Genomic DNA, 21,900 nt, shown 5'->3' on the forward strand with positions numbered 1-21,900 from the left:
AAAGTCTTACATAAACACAGGTCATTCCTCACACACAACGACCAGATTTTGATACATCAAAAATGTTCAAGTGTGTGTGTGTGTTAGCTGCACATTTATGTTCTCACTCAAACAAACTTGTTATAGTAAAGCAAAGCGTTTGTAGTACTGTTTCTCAAAGTCCCCATCTTTTCCCATAGAGGTATAAAAAATAAGGGTACAATTGCTCTCAATGGGTGTGCGTGCATTTTGTAATTAGTTTGTCTAGCTATTGCTGCTTTAACTTTGCTGTTTTCAGTTAGTCTGTAAATGCTTTGTTTTTGTGTTTTTTTAACAATTATGCTATGGAGGGCACACACAGGCAAAATTTAAAGAAACTCAGTATAGGTATTACAATTAAAATACTGAACCTTTGGAAAGTGGCTGTCTCATAGTCTTGTAGATATCTAAACTCTCAGTAAACATGTGCATCAAACCCTCATCATGTAAGCTGTGATAACAGATTTTCTTTCTTCTTTTTTTTTTTTTACCAGATTAACATATATCAAAACTATGAATATATCCTCTATACATTATTTAGTTTAGTTTTAGTAAAAGCTAACTACCCTAGTGTGTGTGGTTGATCTTTTTTTTGCCTCCTAAATAGGTCACTTATCTTATCAGCTGTGAGTCTACATTGATAAGACAATAATAGTTGACTGGGGACAAAAATATCTATATATCTATATAAATATCTAGGCTATATGCTATCATCTGTGTGTGCTGTGGGTGTGGTGCTATCAACTTAAGGAGTCACCTGAGGCAGAGTAGGTTTGAGTTTGTCCTGTGCCTCCCCCCAGCTTTGCCATCCTTGTAATCAACAGTGTTGTCTGTGTTGGAGCAGTCTTTAGCTCAGATATTTGGGTCAAATCATTCTGTTTTCTTCTCCAGCCAGGAGCTTGATGCTTGGTTAGGGCTGCCATGTGGAGGGTTTTTTTTTTTTTCATTTTCTCCTTTTTCTTCTGCTAGACTTTGAGGTTGATCTTAACATGAACAACATGATGCCTGACCTCCTCTAGTTGGCCTCTTTCCAAGAAATACAACTAATCTTTGTGGCCATCTCCCCTCAGAGATTATGAAAAAACTGTTTCTCACGTGGGTTTCTGAGGTAGTAATCTCATTGCTCAGGTCTACAGGGCGGTCAGTTGTAATGTCTGTAGTGAACACTGAACTCCACTTCAACCATATGAGGGACAGCTGAAGGGTCTCCACATTGCTGTTGGGTGTGCTGGGCTATGGTACAAAAGGCAAAGGTAGGTCAGGGAGGTTTCTGATAAATCAGGTTGTTGAAAACTCCCTGTTGACAATTATCAGTCAGTAGAAGGATCTACCGGTGTGGCTCCGTGCCATCTCTGTTGGTAGTGGTGGAGGTCAAGCAGGTGTAGCCACTGGAAGGGTTTGACACACTGAGGCTCTAAGGATAAAAACAAGAATTGTTGTGAGTGGATTTATCTGTTTTATCATTTTGCTTTTATAATTATTATTATTTATTATTATTTAATTATTATTATTTTTTCACCTCGTCAGGCCAGGACTCCACAGTATATTTAAACCTACAGGCCAGTGGACACACATTCAAGGATGAGGATGTACACATTCTGGACAGGGAGGAACGCTAGTTTGAGCGAGGAGTAGAGGAGGCCATTTAAGTCAAAAGGGAAAGACCATCTTTGAATCGAGGAGGGGTCCTAAGGGTACACCTTTTGCCATCTTACAATGCTGTGATTGCAGCCATTCCCCATCTCTCTGTGAATAGTACTCAGGGCCATTGATCAGTGGGCTTTGATCAATGAACTTTGATCAGTGGTTGTTAATCAATGGTCATGCAAATTTGCATATTAATGATCAAGGAACTGACCTTCCAGCCCATTGTTCCTTCAGTGGGCTGGTTTCAGTCATTATGCAAATGTACTGTTTATAAGATTGGGGAAACTTGCAGTCAGCTGAGACTGAAGAAGTCGCTTGGATGAGTGACGAAACGTTTCTCCCACTGAAAACGCTGCATCCAGATGAACAGAATCAAACTTTTGGGATATTATTATTATTATTATTATTATTATTATTATTATTATTATTATTATAATAACTCTTATTATTTCTCCTAAACGTTTTCCTCTGCCTTTTTCTGAAATTGCATTGTGGGTCACACTTCCACATGCTTTCGGGCGACTTTGCATTTAATTATAATCATCTCTGTTATTCTGCAATCTATTTTGTCTTAGCTGACTCATGCATGCTCAGTGTTTCTCTTTGTTAAAGCCCCCACGCCCAGTATTTAGCTGTACCTGTGTAGAGGTGTAGTCTGACGATGCCGTCTGACCGCGCTATCTCTGTCTTTTTAATGGGGACGCACCAGAAAGGAGGAGGCTACTCAGGATGACGTTGCTCTTTGCAGGCGAGTGCCACACGTGACTGACTTGATAGTCGGAACACCTCAGAATACAGACCGAGGAAAGTAGGAGGACTGCGAGAGAAGCCGGACTACCTCCTGGAGCACAGCATCAGCACCCAGAGGACGGCATCATTTCTGGGATTGCTTCATTGTAATTTTGCTCATTTTAATGAACGCTTTAACCTTTTTGTCAGCTGTTTGCAAGAAACTTTTGTAATCTTTCATTTCCAGCCTGCAATCCAGCTGACATTGATTGCCCCCTGCAGCGGTTTTGTGTTAGGAATTGTGCGCGGTGTTTTGAATGCCTCGAACAGCTGCAGCAGTCTTCGCGGTGCTGACCGCCTGCCTCTGGTGCTCACCCGCTCTGTGTGCTGTAGGAAGAACCCTCCAGCAGCTCAATTACCGACCAATTATCGGTAAGATTTGGTCACATGAACGGTAGTATTTAGTAAGTACTGGTCCCCGTAGAAGTCGGTTATACACGTGGATAGTTGAAAGGCTCTTATGTAATTCTCGTCTGGAACGTTCGAGAAAAGGTGTCTTGCACGGATTGGGGGGTGAGTGAGGAAGGGGATGTCTTCCCTGTGGATTGGTTTACGCGCTGTTATATTGAGATATTATTATGTTTATGATCATAGACTTTTGGTTGTCTTCTCAAGATGTCTGCTTTGTGTTTATTGCCATGGTCCAATATTTAGGGAAAAAAATCAGTGCAAGTCACATTTTCATTATATGTTGTTCATTCTTAAGTGGTGTTAATGCTATCAATAACCATAAGAAAATAGATTATATTTAATCTATTGCTTTTAACCTCACTTGGAACGTATTTTTGACTTGTCCTTGGATTTAGGCTATGCTATGTTTCGGATCAACAAGTTTTAGTGTTGCACTTTGCCAGAGAACCTAATTTTGCTGTAATGCAACCAACCTGTTTCATTGCTAAATTCAATTCAACTCAGATTTCAATTAGAGGAAGTAGCTGGATAGACACAAGATTTTAAGTCTAACAATAACTTCAGCTTTGGCTACATGTGAAAGAATAAAATATCACGATTCACAGATAAATTTGAGCGATGTTCAGATAAAGAAGATAACCAACAACTGGCGTTCACAGGGGCATTTGAATATCTGTGCCCAAAAAGAAATTAATTTGAGGTCTCAACGAACTGTCGACTGCTGCTTCCACTGCTTTCACTTCCACCCCTTACCTTCTCTCTTTTCTTCTTTTAATTTATAGTTTAATAGTATTGTTCTGCTTACTCATTAGATTATCTCACTTCATTAGTAACTGAATTGGTTGTTTTTGATAAAGGCCATATTAATCTAATTTTACAATACTCAAAGTGTGTTCTTTTAGAAAGGATAGCTCAAAATGAAGCATCATACTATACAAAATGTGTTACTTTGTTCACTTTCAACTATGTACACAGAAAAGAAATTAGGAAAAGTGACTCCTTGGTGGGTTGTTTTATTTTAATTTTTTAGGCATTTTTAGTATGACAGTCCTGTCTAAATCTGTCCTTTTAGTGAACTTTTTAACTTTAACCATGGTTAAACAACATTTTCACTTTTGTTTCTGCCTAACTGTTTGAGTTTGAGTTTTTCTTCCTCGTAATATCTGCTATATCATGTGTCTTATGTTCTTGCTAGGTGTGTTGGCACAGGAAAACCTTCCATGGGACCAGTTTGCTCGTGGGTCTTCTTACATAGCTGCCTCCTATGTCAAATACTTAGAGGCTGCTGGGGCCAGGGTTGTACCTATTCGGTAAGAAAGTTAGATGAGTTTAACGAAATTATCCTTAATAATACTTGTTTGCACCAAGACCAACCTGTGGTCATCAGGTCCCTCCATGACCTCTCTGTGTTTGCTGTGTATTTCTTATATGCATTTACTCTGTCTCTTTCAGCACCCCTTGAAGCACTCATACAATTCACATATGATTTGCATACAAAATGAAAATTCATTACTCGACCAGACAACTTATTGTTTTACACAGTAGTCATTGTATATGTTTTCTAATAAGTGCTTTTTTCCTGACTAATTGTCTGTACAAAACAAATGTTTTGGGTAATTAAGAAATTGGCTCTGACTCAATTCATTGCAATAATCTCAGTACTGTTTGAGCCACATGCCACTTAGTGCACATCATATGTTTAGTAACTCATCATACATCTTTTCTTTTTACTGATTTACTGATATTGATATTCCACCTTGTTTGGATTATAACACACTCATTGGAATGCGAATGACATTATGCCAAAAGCAGGACTCGCAAAATTTCAAAATCCCTGGTAGCCCTTTGGGCAGGGACTCTTCAGTTTTTGGTAGCCCAAAATAAATTTAAGTAGCCCAAATAAAAAAGAGAGCAATTTTTTGATTGATGTTTTGTTTCCTGTTTTGTTTCCTTTACAGTATTATACATTAAAGTATAATATTGTAAAGGAAACAAAACATTAATCAAAAAATTGTTGAAAAACAAATTACAACATTGTATAAAAATTACAATCATCAATTCAAATACTTGGTTCTAATTGAACAGAAATTTCTATGAACTTGTAAGAACTGTGTAGAACATGAATCAGTCTGTGTCAGATCCTGAATTTGAAATTTCCACTGAAGTCACGGCTAAGAGGCAAGTGGAACCAAGATCTAGGCCATTTGCTTTTTGAAGTTTGCAAAGACTGCTAGAATGTGCCAGTGGTAGTTCACTCTTTGCAACATAGTACGCTGTTCTAAACAGATTTTTCAGGTTTATTTTTAGTATGTTATTTGCAATTGGTGTTTGTTCTGGGAAAGATATTGCAGACTGAGCAATAATGCATTTCTTGCATTTCTCATGGGTTCTAATGGGGGCCTTTCTTAAAATTAGTGGTCCCAGTAACAAAGGCGGTTGTCGACTCAGAAATCGAGGGAAAAACCAACAACACACCCAGCAGAACATTATGTTATTTACACGGGTGCACATAAGTGGTCCGCATGTGCGCAGTCGCTGTCAAAATAAAAGACGCGCACCAGATAAGAAGTTGCAACGCGCGTTTGCGTCCATATAAAAGGCACTGTTTTTGTCCGCTAGAGTGGGATTTTCACGGCACATTCTGCACCACATCTCTGTGCGTTCATCATTTGTTTGAAGCCAGCTCACCTCCTGCAACCACTTTTCCGAGAATACGCGCTTCTTTTGTGGTTCGGACTCTTGACATTTCTTTGGAGGTGGAGGAACATCACAGTAATTGCTTAAAGGAGCTTCTTCGACATCTTTAAGAGTTCTAAACAAATGTCTGTCCTCCTCCTGAAAATCTTATGTACGCAAACACGCGTTGCAGCTTCTTATCTTGTGCGCGTTTTTTATTTTGACAGCGAATGCGCACCTGCGGACCACTTATGTGCAGCCCTGGTTATTTAGCTTGTCATATTGCAGCCACAGAAATTCTTTTGTCCATGAAACCATAAAGCTGCACTTTCTTTTTGCCTTATAGTCTGATTTGTCATAACTTTTTCGTTTTGTGGTAAGCTTTTCTTTGGCTGTCACTTCCTCACCCTGACCTGTCTTATTTGGCTCAGCACAACTAAAATATATATATATATATATATATATATATATATATATATATATATATATATATATATATATATATATATATATATATATATATATATATATATATATATATATATATATATATATATATATATATATATGCTGCTTTTACACAGACACTCACATAACGCTCAGCGATTCTCTGCGCGATCAACCTCTCACATGTTTAAGCTTGCTGCGGGAGATTTCACTTGTCATGTTTGCATAGTAAGCTAACGATTGATAAGACGATGTCAGAGGAATTGGTGCGCAAATGATCGTCACTCACCAATCAGTGCTGTCGCTCTCCATACACAGTTCGCGCGATTGCAAAGTGAAAGCAAAAAACAGGCGCAAATTCAAACGCGATTTCAATATGTCACATATTGACAGTGGCTCACCGATGCCAATGACATAATTACCCAGCTACATTTCCGAAAGAATGCAAAAGCATTGACATATATTTTTCCTTCCTACGATAGCCCGATGGGCAGGGCAAGATAGATTTTGGTAGCCTGACTGGAAAAATCGCTAGCCCCGGGACGTCGGGCTAGCGATTTTGCGAGCCCTGCAAAAGACAAGATTCCTTTAAATGGGCTGGTAGAAGTAATACAAAATATTAATTCTTGTGTCTATGGTATTAGTGGCACGTGTGCTAGCAGGCAATGAAATATATATATATATTAGGGGTGCAACGATACTCGTATCGATATTGAACCGTTCGATACAGTGCTTTCGGTTCGGTACGCATATGTATCGAACAATACAACATTTTTAATTTATTTTATTAACTTTCCTTCTGACGGTGCTGTCTGTGTTGAGCGCTCAGTGGATCTGCGCTCGACAGTGCAGCCTAGGCGGAGTAGTCGAACACAGATTCACTGAGCACAGGGCAAGCTAGCTAGACAGAAGTTAAGCTCGTTGCAACATGGCAAATTGAATCTCCCCCACCCTCATTCAGATCTGGCGTCTGGAACTATTTTGGTCTTCATGTGACGTATGACCCTGAAGGTAAGCAGTCATGGACTAAAGTAAAACAGTATGTCGGATGTGCCAAGCAATGCTCAATTACATGAGTGGGAACTAGTGTGTTAGCGCAGTTAGCTCGTTAATGTGTTGACGCTGTCCAGCCCCACACACGGGGCAATCCGCGGTAGCTCGTTAACGGAGATTTGCCGTGTTGTGGCGTTAACCTCATTTCAGATTAAGGCTGACAGCACTAGTGGGAACACAACGAATATGACTGCACATTTACCCGATAGCATCCTAGTGCAAAGACAAGTGGAAGCAGACAAAAACAACAAGCACGCATACAAACTTTACCGAGTCATTTAGACAGCCGTTAGCACATGATTCTCCTTATGGGGACCTGATATGTTTAATATGCTGCTGAGAATATAGCCCAGAAGAAGCGTATAGTATAGCTTTTATTTTGGAAAGAGACATTTCTCTGTAATAAACTCTCTTTTCCAAAGATGAGTGATTCCTCAATCAGATACAGGGCTCGCAAAATCGCTAGCGATTTTTCCAGTCGGGCTGCCCTGCTCTGCTCGTCGGCCTATTGTAGGAAGAAAAAATATATGTCAATGCTTTTGCATTCTTTCGGAAATGTAGCTGGGTAATTATGTCATTGGCATCGATGAGCCACTGTCAATATGTGACATATTGAAATCGCGTTTGAATTTGCGCTTGTTTTTTGCTTTCACTTTGCAATCGCGCGAACTGTGTATAGAGAGCGACAGCACTGATTGGTGAGTGATTATAATTTGCGCACCAATTCGTCTGGCATCGTCTTATCAATCGTTAGCTTACTATGCAAACATGACAAGTGAAATCTCCCTCAGCAAGCTTAAACATGTGAGAGGTTGATCGCGCAGAGAATCGCTGAGCGTTATGTGAATGCGTGTGTAAAAGCAGCAGGATATATATTTTAGTTCTGCTGAGCCAAATAAGACAGGTCAGGGTGAAGAAGTGACAGCCAAAGAAAAGCTTACCACAAAACGGAAAAGTTATGACAAATCAGACTATAAGGCAAAAAGAAAGTGCAGCTTTATGGTTTCATGGACAAAAGAATTTCTGTGGCTGCAATATGACGAGCTAAATAACCAGGTCTACACATAAGTGGTCCGCAGGTGTGCATTCGCTGTCAAAATAAAAAACGCGCACAAGATAAGAAGTTGCAACGCGTGTTTGCATACATAAGATTTTCAGGAGGAGGACAGACATTTGTTTAGAACTCATAAAGATGTCGAAGAAGCAAGCTCCTTTAAGCAATTACTGTGATGTTCCTCCACCTCCAAAGAAATGTCAGGAGTCCGAACTACAAAAGAAGCGCGTATTCTCGGAAAAGTGGTTGCAGGAGGTGAGCTGGCTTCAAACAAATGATGAACGCACAGAGAGGTGGTGCAGAATGTGCCGTGAAAATTTAATAAATGACAAATTAATAAAAAGGCATGAACATTTTTTTTGTATCAAAAAAATATCGAACCGTGACACCAAAGTACCGAACCGAACCGAACCGTGAATTTTGTGTATCGTTGCACCCCTAATAAATATATATATATATATATATATATATAAAAAAAATTTTAAACTAAATATTGGCAGTTACGCTTTCATTTATTTCTCTTTGTAGCATTTAAGGTTTTGGGGACATTGTTATAATAAAACAATAGTATCAGTATGCTCCATCCTGACGTCATCTAATTGTAGCTGCTTTCAGTTGTTGCTTGTTTGTGGCTCTCTCTGCCTTGAGTTTGTCTGCAGTAACTTAAAGGTATGCTCTGTTGGGCTGACTGGTGACTGACCAGGTCATTGAAGAGTATCCCAGTTTTGTTGCCTCATAATACATCTGGGTGGGTTGCTTTCGCAGTATCTTGCATATCTGTTTAAAGAATTGTATTGCAGAACATGGCCAAACTTTTTTTTTTTTTTTAGACGTTTTCTGACCTGGCCTTTCTGTTCTTTGGTGTAACCAGTGGTTTGCACCATGTTTTAAACACTTATTTCTGTCCACATGTAAAAGCAAAAAACGAAGTCGAATGCTGTCAAGAACATGCCAAATCCTAACCATGTAGAAATGTTTTCCATTCAGAAGTCTAGAAGCCTGGGAGGGAAAGCTTAAACAGGGTTTTGAACTTCTGAAAAGTTTTTGTGTTTTTTCTGGAAAGGCAGCTAATTTTGTGATACTTTTCAAGTGCCTTTACCATTTCTAATGTTCATTACTAAAGATAGAATTTTGGATTTTGTCTCACTGGCTCTCTTGGCCAGAGTTTATTCAATAAAGAAATAAACAGAAAATTTTACATTAGTCTGATTCATAATCACAACTCTCAGCGCTCTGAGATATGGCTTGTGTAGACTCACAACATAGGAATGGAAAAAATGCATACATCATACATAAATTTATTTTAAAAAAATTAAATTTATTCAAAACCAACGACTACGTCGGAATTTGGGTTGTGAGAGCGTCTCTGTTGAATGTCCGAAGTTCACTCTGAGAGCTCAGTCTTTCTAAATGGAGGGACAGTAACTGCATGTGTATATGTAAGCGTGTAAAAACTACAGATAGTAACAGCAACAGTATTTTTGTCTTTATCTGCCATTGTAGAAATTCATCTCACGTAAATAATAATGTGGCGCACAGCGTGTCGTCAAAAAAGGCGCACACCTTTGACGTTGCGTGACTAAATCTCCGTTTTCCTCGTCCACAGATAAATGTAAAAACTGACTTTTTGAAAATTCCACCCTGGCAGGAGTTTCTAAGAATCTCAGTTTTCAGTGATCCAAAATACCGCTTACGTGTCAATGAAAGGCCCAAAAGCACATAAAACAAGCTGGCAGAGGCAGTGTGATGCTTTGGGTGATATTCTGCTGGGAAATCTTGGGTCCATGTGGATGCTACTTGAGCACATACCAACTACCTAAGCATTGTTAACATTGCATTGTTTAAGTTATTTACTGTACAGCCCTTTGGTCCCATGCTGGGTATTTTAAAGTGCTTTATAAATAAATTTGGATTGTTACAGACCATGTAGACCCTTTGATGGGAACTGTATTCCCTGATAGCTATTAACTTTTTCAACAAGATATTGCGCGCTGTCACGAAACAAAAATGGTTCAGGAATGGTTTGAGGAGCACAACAATAACTTTGAGATACTGACCGGGTCTTCAAATTCCCCACATCTAAATTCAATAAACAGCTGTGGGACAAACTAGACAAACAAATCCAATCCAGGGAGCCCCAACCTCCAACTTACAGGACTTAACAGGACTTGTTACTAACATCTTGGTGCCAGATATCATAGCACATTCAGGAGTTGAGTCCATGCTTCGTTGAGTCTAGGCTCTTTTGACAGCAGATGGGGAGGCAACACAATTACACAGGTGGTCTTAATGTTATGCCTGATCAGGATATATAAATATAGCTATAATTCCTAAGCATTTAATGCATTACTTTTTGTGAAACTCTTAAATTAAAGCCAAAAAGTCTGTGTTGTGTTTTTATCTTGAGTATTTAATTTAAAATCTATCATCGTGGTATCTACAGGCAAAATTCTAGAAAACAAAATATGTAATTCTTCAAATGTTTATGGAGTGAATTGGGATTGGAGATTCTTCTGTAACATTTCTTTATTTTTCAGGTTTGCTTTTTATTTGTAGGTTTATTTTTTTTTATCTATAATTTTAAACCTGACAAAATGACTTGTCTCATAAGAGTAGTGTTCTTCAAATGTAATTAATAACTAATTTGATTTTCCTTCATAAGCAAGGATTTTACTTCTTACATTTGCTTGTTTTCTTTGTTTGTTTTTTTTTTAACAGAATCAATCGCACAGAAGAAGAGTACGCCAAGATATTTAACTCAATAAACGGGTAAGTTGACTGTTGTCTTTCATACTGAATGCATTTTGTTGTAGTTTGAATACGGTGTAATCGTAGGTCTTAAACAGATATTCTCTTTATTTACACTTAATTTGTACTGCAAGCTTTCTTTATGTTATATTGCAGCAACACAGGTTATTGGATTGGCTCATAAGCTTCAGATGGTGGTCAAGGCTTAGGTTGTTGATTACCTTGTAACCAAAGTTCTCTGAGTGGAGAGAATATCTTTCTGACTCCAGGCCGTTTAGAAAGATATTCCACTCAAGGTTAACCAAAGACGCTACAGGCACATAGTGCTTTAATAGCTACAATGTCAATTCATGTTATTAGACCACCACATGTGCTGTGCCTTAACAAGTACACACACATCAGTTGTGCTGTGGGGATCATTCCCTTGTTACACACATCATATGTAGGGTGGAGAGTCTAAGCATGATAGAAAACAGGTTTTGGCAAACCTGACAGTCACTGAACCTCAAGTCAGTTTTTATGATAATGAGTCGTTTTCTATTGGCATGTGATTTGGTGAATGAAAAGTATATTCTAATGAAATAGACAGAAATATGAAGCTTAGCTGTATGTTCAAAAGGCATGATTTAACTGCACACCATTTAAATGTTAAAAACTTTTTCTCACTGCTGCACATCAGTTGCATTCATCCAGTGTTGTTAGAAGTTACTCAGACCTTTGTTCTAGTATCTATGATGTCTGGCTTTAACATTTCTATTTGCTTACCGGCTGTAATTTTAACACATGAGATATTAAGAGTTACACTTGAAGGCATTGTACTTATTGCTTTTACACAAATTTGAAAAGGTAGTAACAATTCCATTGAAGCACCTCCTAGCTTATTTGTCTAAATTGTGGCTCCTCAGGTTGTTGTTGCCAGGTGGAGATGTAGATCTTCAGACGTCACAGTTCAGTCGAGCTGCCAAGATCTTTTACAACTTGGCTCTGAAGGTATGGGTTTTGATTTGTTTAACTGTCTATCAGGACTGACTACCCTGAGATTTTTTTATATATCTAAATCTTTAGAGCTATCTAAAGATTTAGGCTTAAAAAAAAATGGCCATTGCCTTCATTTATTGGTACCTTGTCTTTATTCACTCCTTGGTCCTGCAGGGCAATGATGCTGGAGACTACTTCCCTATTTGGGGAACCTGCCAGGGCTTCCAGCAGCTCACTGTCCTGACTGCCAACAAAAACCTCCTCACGCTTACTGATACCAAGGCTGTGGCTCTACCTCTGACACTCACATCAGGTTTTTCTGTTACTTTCTGTTATTCGATTTGGTTATTTTGTCAGGTTAGATACAAGTTGGCTTACATTCTTTCAGAGTCATTCAAATTTGCATATTTTTATATATTTATTCCATGAAAATATACTCCATGTCATTCTCTGTGACACAAATCTGTATCCATCCGCTAGTGGCCCCATCTAGCCGATTATTCCGGAATTTTCCCAAAGATTTGCTGCGGTCTTTGGCTAGTGAAAACATCACTGCAAACTTCCACAGTTGGAGTCTCTCCATGCAGGTAATTTCTGCTTCTTTTTTTTTCTTCCTGCCATAGGTGAAGTTTTTTGTTTTATTTTATTTTTCTGAAACTTTTAAAATGTTTATTATATACTAATCTGTTAATGGAAGTAGAACAGGTTGCAAGGAATCTGTTTTTTTTTTTTTTTTTTGTTTGTTTTTGTTATTTTTTAAATACAGCCTCATAAGTACCATCGTACTTAAATCAAGAAACACCCGAAACCCCTTTGAAAACTGTCCTGAAAACAGAAAACTGTCCAAAAGCATACCATCTTACATGAATTAACCGGGGAAATTGGATATTACTACAAATTTCTGGTCAAGTACTTATGGGTGGAAAATAAACATAAGCATAAACTATGTTTAGTTTTCTACTTTAGCATACTAACATGACAGTGCACCTCAGCAACAAAGGAGCTAAAATGTAAGCTTTTCTTCCATGAATGTGTGCCAATAAGAAAATCATCATCTTCCACATAGTACATATAATTTATATAAATGGAGATTGAACATGTGCTCTAATTGCTCTTCTTTTGACCAAATAAATTATTGGCTTGTATCTCAAATTTTGGTGTTGTTAGAAATAAATTGCAAACATGCATAAATGTAGACTTTAGTAAGACCACACTGGTGGAAATTCATGTTACATCAGCACAAGGGTCAGGAAGGAAATTGATTTAGAGACTTATTATTCACTTAAGTATGAATGCATGTTAATGTTAGATAGAAAGCACTTGCGTAGAAAGAGTATTTTTAAAAAATGGTTGTGTGAATGGGTGAATGAGGCAAGTTGCGTACAGCGCTTTGAGTGCTCAGAGTAGGAAAGCACTATATAAGAACCAATCCATTTATCATTTACCATTCCATTTACAGAATTACAGTCGAAATGCCAAACTCAGGAGGTTTTACAAGATCCTGTCCACTAACAGTGATGGAAAGAAAGAATTCATCTCTACCATGGAAGGTAACATTTATTAACTACCCTGTAGTTTCCATGCCATTCATTACATAATGGATTCTTTTCTGCTGTCTTAAACACACAAAAAAATTTATCTGACTTTGAGATCAGCATGAAATTTGGCATAACTATCCACCAGATGGCAGCACCACTGTACAACTAGAAACCGTGGATCAGTCCAACAGGAAAAACTCTCTGATGACAGTCACTCATATTTTTCTTGTTTTTAATATAATTGATCACTCTATGATTCAGTGGTTTCCAAAGTGGGGGGCGCAGAGCCGTGGGGTGGGCAGATATTCTTGTAAAACAGGGGGGCCTAGCTAGCAAAAAAAGCTGGGGAACCACTGCCGTAATTTGTTTTTAGGGAAACGACATTGGAATTAAATTTGCTGTGACATATTTTGTATTGATGAACCTATTTTTTAAAAGTTTGTGCTGATGACAATGATTTGAAATAACAATATTAATAATGTCTCTTGTTTTCAGCCAACCATTACCCATTTTATGCTGTGCAATGGCATCCAGAGAAAAGTCCTTTTGAGTGGGTAGATAAGCCAGGAATGATTCATTCTGTCTCCGCTGTAAGGGCCAGCTTCTACACTGCCAGCTTCTTTGTTTCTGAAGGTAACACAGTCTGTTCAATCCAAGTCCAGCATATAGATATTAGGACAATCACGTATTTTGTTTTTAGTAATTTGGCCTCTACACATCACTATAGTAGACTTGAAAATGAAATAATCAGGATTTGATTCAATTCAATTTTATTTAAAGTATACAGCTCAAAATCACAACAAGAGTTTCCTCAAGGAACTTGCTTTAATATTGTAAGGTAAAGACAATAATGGAGAGAAACCCAACAATCAGGCCCTATGAGCAAGCACTTTGGCAACAGCGGGAAGGAAAAACTCCCCTTTTAACAGGAAGAAACCACTGGCAGAACTAGGCTCAGTCATCTGCCACAACATTGGGGGTGAGGGGAGGGAGACAAGACAAAAAACATGCTTTGGAAGAAAGCCAGAGAATAATAATAACTAATAATTAAATGCAGAGTGGTGTATAAACATGTGGTGAATGAAAAAGGGGTGAAAGAAGGAGAAATGCTCTGTGCATCATGGGAAGCCTAGGTCTTATTGCAGCTAACAACTAAGGGTAGCTTCAGGGTCACCTCCTCCAGCGCTAACTATAAGCAAAAAAAGTTTTAACCCTAATCTTAAAAGCAGAGAGGGTGTCTATCTCCCAAATTCAAGCTGGGAGCTGGTTGAGACAGAAGAGGGGCCTGAAAGCTGAAGGCTGTACCTCTGGTTTTAAATATCCTAGGAACCATAAGTAAGCCTGCAGACTGAGAGGGAGGTGCTTTACTGGGGGGATATTGTACTATAAGGTCTTTAAGATAAGATGGGGCATGATTATACAAGACCTTGTATGTGAAAAGAAGGATTTTAACAGGGAGCCAGTGAAGAGAAGCCAATATAAGAGAAATATGTTCTCTTGCCAATCCCTGTCAGTACTCTCGCTGCAGCATTTTGATTAACTGAAGGCTTTTCGGGGAGTTACAGTAGTCCAGCTTGAAAGTAGCAAATGCATGAACTAGTTTTTCTCTGCGATAGGATGTTTCTAATTTTAGAGATATTGCGCAAATGGAAGAAAGCAGTCCTACATATTTTTAATGTTTGCATTGAAGGATGTATCCTGTTTAAAAATGACTCCAAAATTCCTCACAGTGTTACTGGAGGCCAAGGTAATCCCAAGATAACACTGAAGCACAGACATTTGGCTTTAATTTGAGAGGATCCCCAAACATGTTTACGATTTACGGCCACTTTTATGCACTGCTGAAAACAATTAAAGAAACTTTAAAATATGTTTTGATAGCTATACTGATATGGATTGGGTAGTGTGTTAGGAATTAAAGGATCTTACATTGTTTGAGGGAAATTAAAATTATCAACTTATAAACGGGTGAATTCAAACACAGAAAAAAGTGAAAAATGATGCGGCATGCTAGTCCGAAATTTCATTGCAGCAAATCAAAAATGGTAGTGGGCAGTTTGATGCAATACTGATTTTAAAAAGTGTCCTTTGTGTTTTTTGAGCAGTATATTTTGTTTTATACCTCTCAAAATTAAAACTTTAATCATTTGATTTTCTAGATCCCATCACTGAAATTGCATTTGATCATATTGTGCGTTTAAAAATATATTTTTTTAATATAAAAAGTGCATTCAACAAACACTGTTATTGCCTAGAAACAGTAGTTCTGATGCAGAGCAAAACACTGAAATTTTAACTTGGTGATTAAATTTGAGATGTTTGTTGTGGTAAGACATTTTGGAATTGGTGAATTAATGCAGCAAATGGTTCATTTATGTTTAAGTCATTGCTGATGCATAACAGTCATTCAGCACTTTTTATAAAGCGAGTAGCGGTGTTGCTGTATTATTAAACTACTCCACTACTTTGTGTTGTCTTTTCTTTCCTCCTTTTTCTCCTCCAGCCATGAAAAACCACCATCATTACTCCAGTCCTGATGAGGAAGACAAAGCTCTCATTTACAACTTTTCTCCCATTTACAGAGGCTTTGATGCTGTTTTTGTGCAGAATTATTACTTTGATTGATGATCAGTGCTGAAAAGGAACCACACCTGGTCACAGCCTAGTCCAAGTTTGTCAAATCTTGGTTAATTTTCTGGTTTAAACTTGATAGAGTTTCAACGTACAGTGGCCTAAGAAATCAAGTCACAGATAAAATGCAGAAATGAAACTGTGATTAAAATGTAGTGATAGATGATAGCTGAAAATATGTCAGAATGCAAATAAAGTCCCAAATAATTAATTTAATATGGAAAACTGCTAAGAGAAAACATACAAACATAAAAATAAAAAAGAAATGCTCAACAAGTGTATTTTTTTTTTCTCCTGCAGTATTTTCAAGACATGTTGTTAACACTGGTTTTGATCCAAATAAACCTTGCAATTTTGGGGGGGGGAGTTACTAGTCGGGTCATTTTTATTCCAGAATGTGTTTAAGCCACCTGCAGGATCCTTAACGTATGCTGTTAACCTTTTTTTTTTTTTGTTTGATTTTCATTTATTTAGTACTTTTACTTTATTTTTTGACAGCATTGCTTGGGGGTTAGGATCTATTAAGAGACCATTTTTGGTATATAGGTAGCTGTCTTATCTGAATCGTTTGGATAAACCAAGTCTGGGATCAGTAAATTCCTAACTTCCAATGTATTTTTCCTTCTTCCGGATGTATTTCTTTGAGCTTACAGCACTTAAAAATGAGTAGATACCTTAACAGAGCAAGTAGATGCAAATTTCTTTATGTATTTACTCAAGATATTATTTAAGTATATATTTTATAACCAAAGACTAAAAAGATGAAATGGGCATGATCAATAAACACTGACTCACCAATTTTTTATGTTGATGTTTATTATTTGCACAGTATTATTGACAGTTATGAACAAACTGTTGTTACAATAATACAATACAATAATTTACAGCAACCCATCCTCTAACATCAGTGTGTAGTTCAGATTTTTATTCATGTCATCCAGCATATGTCATCAAAAATTAGATTTTAACTACCATCTCATTTTGAAGTACAGTGGTCCCTCGTTTATCGCGGGAGTTATGTTCTAAAAATAACCTGCGATAGGTGAAATCTGTGAAGTAGCCAGCTTTAGTGTTTTACAATTATTATAGATGTTTTAAGTCTGTAAAACCCCTCACAACACACTTTATACACTTTTCTCAGACAGGCATGAACATTTTTACACTTTTCTCTCTTGTTTAAACACTCTGAAAGTTCAAACCTTCGTAGAAAAATGAGTCCAGTATTATATAATGAAACCTAAGGCACCCGTGATTGACTTTGACGGTACCAAACGTTTCGTCGACATTGTTGTGTTTGTTGGGGAGAAAACTTACAAACATACTGTACAGCACTTCAGAGTCACACTGTTAGCGATCGAAGATTTGTGTAAATTTGACAAGCTGAACGCATTCTGTTCACGCATAGTACATATAATTTATATAACACGGCACAAGATTGATTGACAATTGTCTACAGCCAGGACGCAGAACACAATGTGCTGTTAAAAAAATAAAATAAAAAAACCATGCAAAATTTCCAAAAAAAATAAAATTAAATCAGCGAACCACGTTATAGCGAGGGACCACTATATTCAGTTTTTTTTAAGAGCGTCTTTATTCTTAAAAAGAAGAAAAAAAAGAAGTATCAGTATCTGTTGTAAGTTCACCTCACCCTGATTGTATTGTTTTGGACATAGGTGTGCATCCAAGTGTTTTATCCTTTTCTAAGAAATAGTATATTTTGTAAAACATTGACTGAGAATGATGCTTCTCTGATGATTTGCAGGTTGTTTTTGTCAGGTTTAATATTTCTATTGACATTAACTGGGGTTAAATTATGCTAGTAGGAATATACAATCAAAGTATAATCAAACAGATGGTACATGAATTTTGGATTTTAAAATTGCTGAACTCTTAAAAGTTATAGTATGATTTTATAACTTTCCCATCAGCAAATTTCCTAAAACTAGTACATGAAATTAAAAAGGCTCATTCTTGTCCAAATTTTGTTTACTGTTTAGCTAGTCATCTTAATTTCTTTTGATACATGTATTGAATGTACGATTGGTGGAGGTTGCTGTCTTGTTTGTATGTTGTACCATGTGTCAGATGATTAGAAAATAAAGGGAGTTAAATAAACTTCAGTCTATCCAAGAGTCATTGTTTTGTCATGAAAGAAAGGGGCAAGAAACAATGTTTAAAACCAGTACTGTAATGTGGTTTTTTTTTTCCAGTGTTAAAAAAACAAATTCTACCACCCATATGCACTCACAGAAAACTGTATCAGGTAGGTGGGACAACAAGGAGCCTGTTGCTGGAAACCTTCCTCAGAAATTTTGATTCATGCCGAGCAGTTGCTCTAGATTTGTTGTCTGGATATCTAGAGCAACTGCTCGGCATGAATATTCATGACGCCAGTCTTCCATCCCACTGTAAGAAGAGGGGTATACCGTTGTCATAAAGGGAAGGATGTGGCTAACAACAATGCTCACGTAGGTTGTGACATTTAAACAATTCTCAAATACTACTAAGGGGCAGAAGTCTTGTAAGAAAATATTCCCCACATTCAGACCGCCACAACAGTAAAATGTACACAATACAAGGCAGAATGAATCTATGCTAATATGTTGTGCACACCAAAATTGGACCTTATGTTTCAAATTTCACAGTTCAAACCCAGACTTATTAGACCAGATAACGATTTCTAATCTTACTCCAGTTTTGGATGAACCAGTTCAAATTGTTTCTGTTCTTTGCTGACAGGAGTGGAAACTGATGTAGTCCTCTGCTCCTGTAGCCCATCCACTTCAATGTACTTTTTCGTGTTTGTGGGGCAGTGTTTCCTCACTGGATCAAGATATTCACATTGTGTTGTTGCAGAGAATCCACCTGGCCACTGTCCCACTCAATGAACACATTTCCTAAATATTATGTTTGCTGATGATATTATGTCTTTATTTTAATCGAAAACCCTTCATGAATCCTGTTGGCAACAGCCAGTAAAAACAAAAATATTATAATTTCAATTAAAACACTTTATGTGGTGCTTAATTTAAAGGCAATACAAGGCTGTTCATTGTTAATATAAAAACAAATTCCTAGCATTTCTGTTTATATAATTCTATTCAGTGTTTTGAATTTGTTGATGGACTATTGCAGTGTTTATGATGCGTGTCATCTGTCTCTGGTGCATTGCAGACAACACCATTTATTGGATATTGGATGTGTGTAAATATACCTCTTACTATAGAAATGAGTAATGCATCTTATTATTTTTATAATGTAATATAATCCAAGTAATATAATGTTCAAGAAAAGGTGCAATGGGTTCAAGGTGGGGACAGAATTACATCAGGGATCTAATGTATAGTGGTCTCTTATGTATATTTCCCTCATATAAAAACACAATTTCATTGTTAAAGCATTGCACAGTTTTGCACATTATTAATGTTGCCTGATGAAGTCATGGTAGCGGTTTGAGGCATACTAAGTTTTTAAATGCATGGCGCAACATAAAAAAGCAATCTTGACAGGACAAGATTCAGCTGTACATCTACACCTAAAGGATAAAGGTCATTCTTTCGATGATGCCAACCTTCCCATTTTGGACCAAAGAGACTGATTGTTTGAAAAAGGAGTAAACGAGACCATCTATGCCCACTGTGAACAACCAACTTTGAACAGAGGGCATGGCCTACGACAACAACTGTCTGCCACCTGCAATGCTGACCCCTTCCCAGCTGCCTCAACCTTCTCTCACGTCTTGTATCAGGTGACCTCCATAATTTGTCAATCACTAGCCAGTGAGCATCCCTGAATTATTCTCCCTTTTGACTCTAATGTTCCTCTTGTCCTCCTGTACCAACCTACTGTTTTCTATCCATTTGTCTTCCTTGGTTTTCTCTCTGTCAGTGTGAGTGGATTAACTCTGCTTGCCTGTTTCACATGTGGATTTCCTGAAGTAGGCCCCGCCCCCCTGACTTACACACTTGGAAGCTGTTAGCAGTTAACTCATCTATGTGCAATTGGCATTTCCTGTCTGCTGTTTAACACTGAAGTAATATCTCATATAATGCCAGACGACTGAACTGTGATAGTGTGGTTAGCCTTGTCTTGCTCTGTGGTTTTGCCTTGTTGTTTGGATCAGTATTAGAACTTGGACCCACTTTTTTCCTCTCTGCACAGATGCTTCTAGTCTAGTGGAGAAAAACCTCTGGAAAAAGATCTGTAGATTTCCCATCCTGCCCCTCATTCCCAAACACTCCACACCCGTTTAATCAACATGTTTTCCTTCATTTCCTACAGTAAACCCGTTGAACTTTTAATGTGTGTCCAGCATTTGAGTCCAGCCTTGAGTCTTTGCCTTGGCATAACATTGTTTTAAAAAATTACAGTCATGTTATTTTCAATAAAACTTAAAATTAGTGACAGTAGATTATTGTTTTTTGAAGTACAACTAAGGAGGATTTCAATATATGCAGCAGTGGACTTCAAGAAATCTCTAAGCAAGGGCAAGCCTAAATTAAATATAGATTAAATGTCAGTGGTGAATGGTGATCTTCCTAGTGCAAATTTCCTAAGATTGCAGCCAAAAATGCAACTTTAAACTCTGTCATGAAAGAAACAAACAAATAAATTATTTATATAGGTTGTGGATGTATGCATAAAGTTTAGGTTCTTTGAATAAAATGTGTTTCTAATTAATTAAAGTTGAATTTTGTTTTCAGATGTTTTTTTTTAATATTTGCATCTTCATTAGCCATGAAGATTTCAAAACTGATTGCTCAAAGAAAGTTGAGGGGAAATAAATTATGGCTATTTTATCATGTGGATCTAGTTATTCTCTGGTGTTATCAGTGTTGTTTCTGTTTGGCATCCTGTGTGACTATGTCTCCACTAGATGGCATTACAAGACCATTAAATAAAAGCTTCTTTTCATGCATGAACAGTGGAGAAGCAACAATCTATGAGTGCAGAGTTGGTATTCAGTATGTTGAATATTTTGGTAAAAATTAGACCTACAATAAACTTTAAAATGTTTTAGGACAAGAGTAATACTGAAGGACGGATAAAAAACAAAGGGTCACCAAACCTGGATGAAAGGTTCAGAAAGTGTAAACTGGAATCAAAGGAGCTTGCAAAGAAAAGCGTCTGGACTTCTTTAAGTTACTTGAAGACGTTTCACCTCTCATCCGAGAAGCTTCTAGGTGGTGTACATTTTGGTGGAGAGGCGGTGGTTTACGACACCAACTCTCTGCCATCTATAATCCAGTTTTGAGATCCCTTCCCAGACGCCTTAACGCCCACTCACACCCTGGGCCATCTGACCTCAGGAATTCGCATGATAAGGTGGGGCCAGGTTTCACAATGAACTCACCCGAAACTCTGGCTGATTGGGACCCACACCCAGTTCCACACCTTGGCTCAGGCGATTAGAGGATCATGAGGGGGTCCTTTTGTCCCTCTGTGGGGGGATACTCCCACTAGGTTTATATCTGGGACTCTCCACCATTTGACCTTAGAACTGAAGAAGCTTCTCGGATGAGAGGTGAAACGTCTTCAAGTAACTTAAAGAAGTCCAGACGCTTTTCTTTGCAAGCTCCTTTGACTACGATGACCTGGATGACTGAGAACCTTCACAGACATGTAAACTGGAATATAATCTAATATACTAGCAAAACAACTAAATAGACATTGTGATACAATTTTTGGCATTTTTGTCCTACAATCCATTGCCTCTTTAGCAAAAGAGTAAAAACAGACAACAAACCAAAAGATGTTTCTATTATTAAAAGTAGCTTAACTACATGAACAGATATGAACATGGACACCACATGAAAGACAGGTGTAATAATCCCTATATCTTGTCGCAAGGTAATGATCATGATCTCCATTACTGCAGAGCGACTCTCTTCTATATTCTGTTGGGTT

The 21,900-nt window shown here is 37.6% G+C and overlaps 1 protein-coding gene across 2 annotated transcripts; it reads left to right on the top strand.

Moving 5' to 3' along the window:
• The first annotated feature begins 2,418 nt into the window (after window positions 1–2,418).
• On the top strand, window positions 2,419–18,119 carry zgc:171566. Of its 2 annotated transcripts, XM_006783006.3 has the most exons (10): window positions 2,419–2,561; window positions 2,642–2,826; window positions 4,061–4,175; window positions 10,814–10,864; window positions 11,749–11,833; window positions 11,996–12,134; window positions 12,302–12,408; window positions 13,281–13,371; window positions 13,855–13,992; window positions 15,863–18,119. In XM_006783006.3, exons 2-10 carry the CDS (start codon window positions 2,712–2,714, stop codon window positions 15,982–15,984), a joined length of 963 nt encoding a protein of 320 aa, XP_006783069.1. In that variant the 5' UTR covers window positions 2,419–2,561; window positions 2,642–2,711; the 3' UTR covers window positions 15,985–18,119. The 2 variants fall into 2 exon arrangements, with proteins under 2 accessions (XP_006783069.1, XP_087697468.1); XM_087841342.1 differs by having other exon boundaries at window positions 2,419–2,826.
• Window positions 18,120–21,900: the final 3,781 nt, after the last annotated feature.

The sequence above is a fragment of the Neolamprologus brichardi genome, chromosome 5, assembly GCF_056152115.1.
Source record: "Neolamprologus brichardi isolate AB-2024 chromosome 5, ASM5615211v1, whole genome shotgun sequence".
In the NCBI taxonomy this organism is placed as follows: domain Eukaryota; kingdom Metazoa; phylum Chordata; class Actinopteri; order Cichliformes; family Cichlidae; genus Neolamprologus; species Neolamprologus brichardi.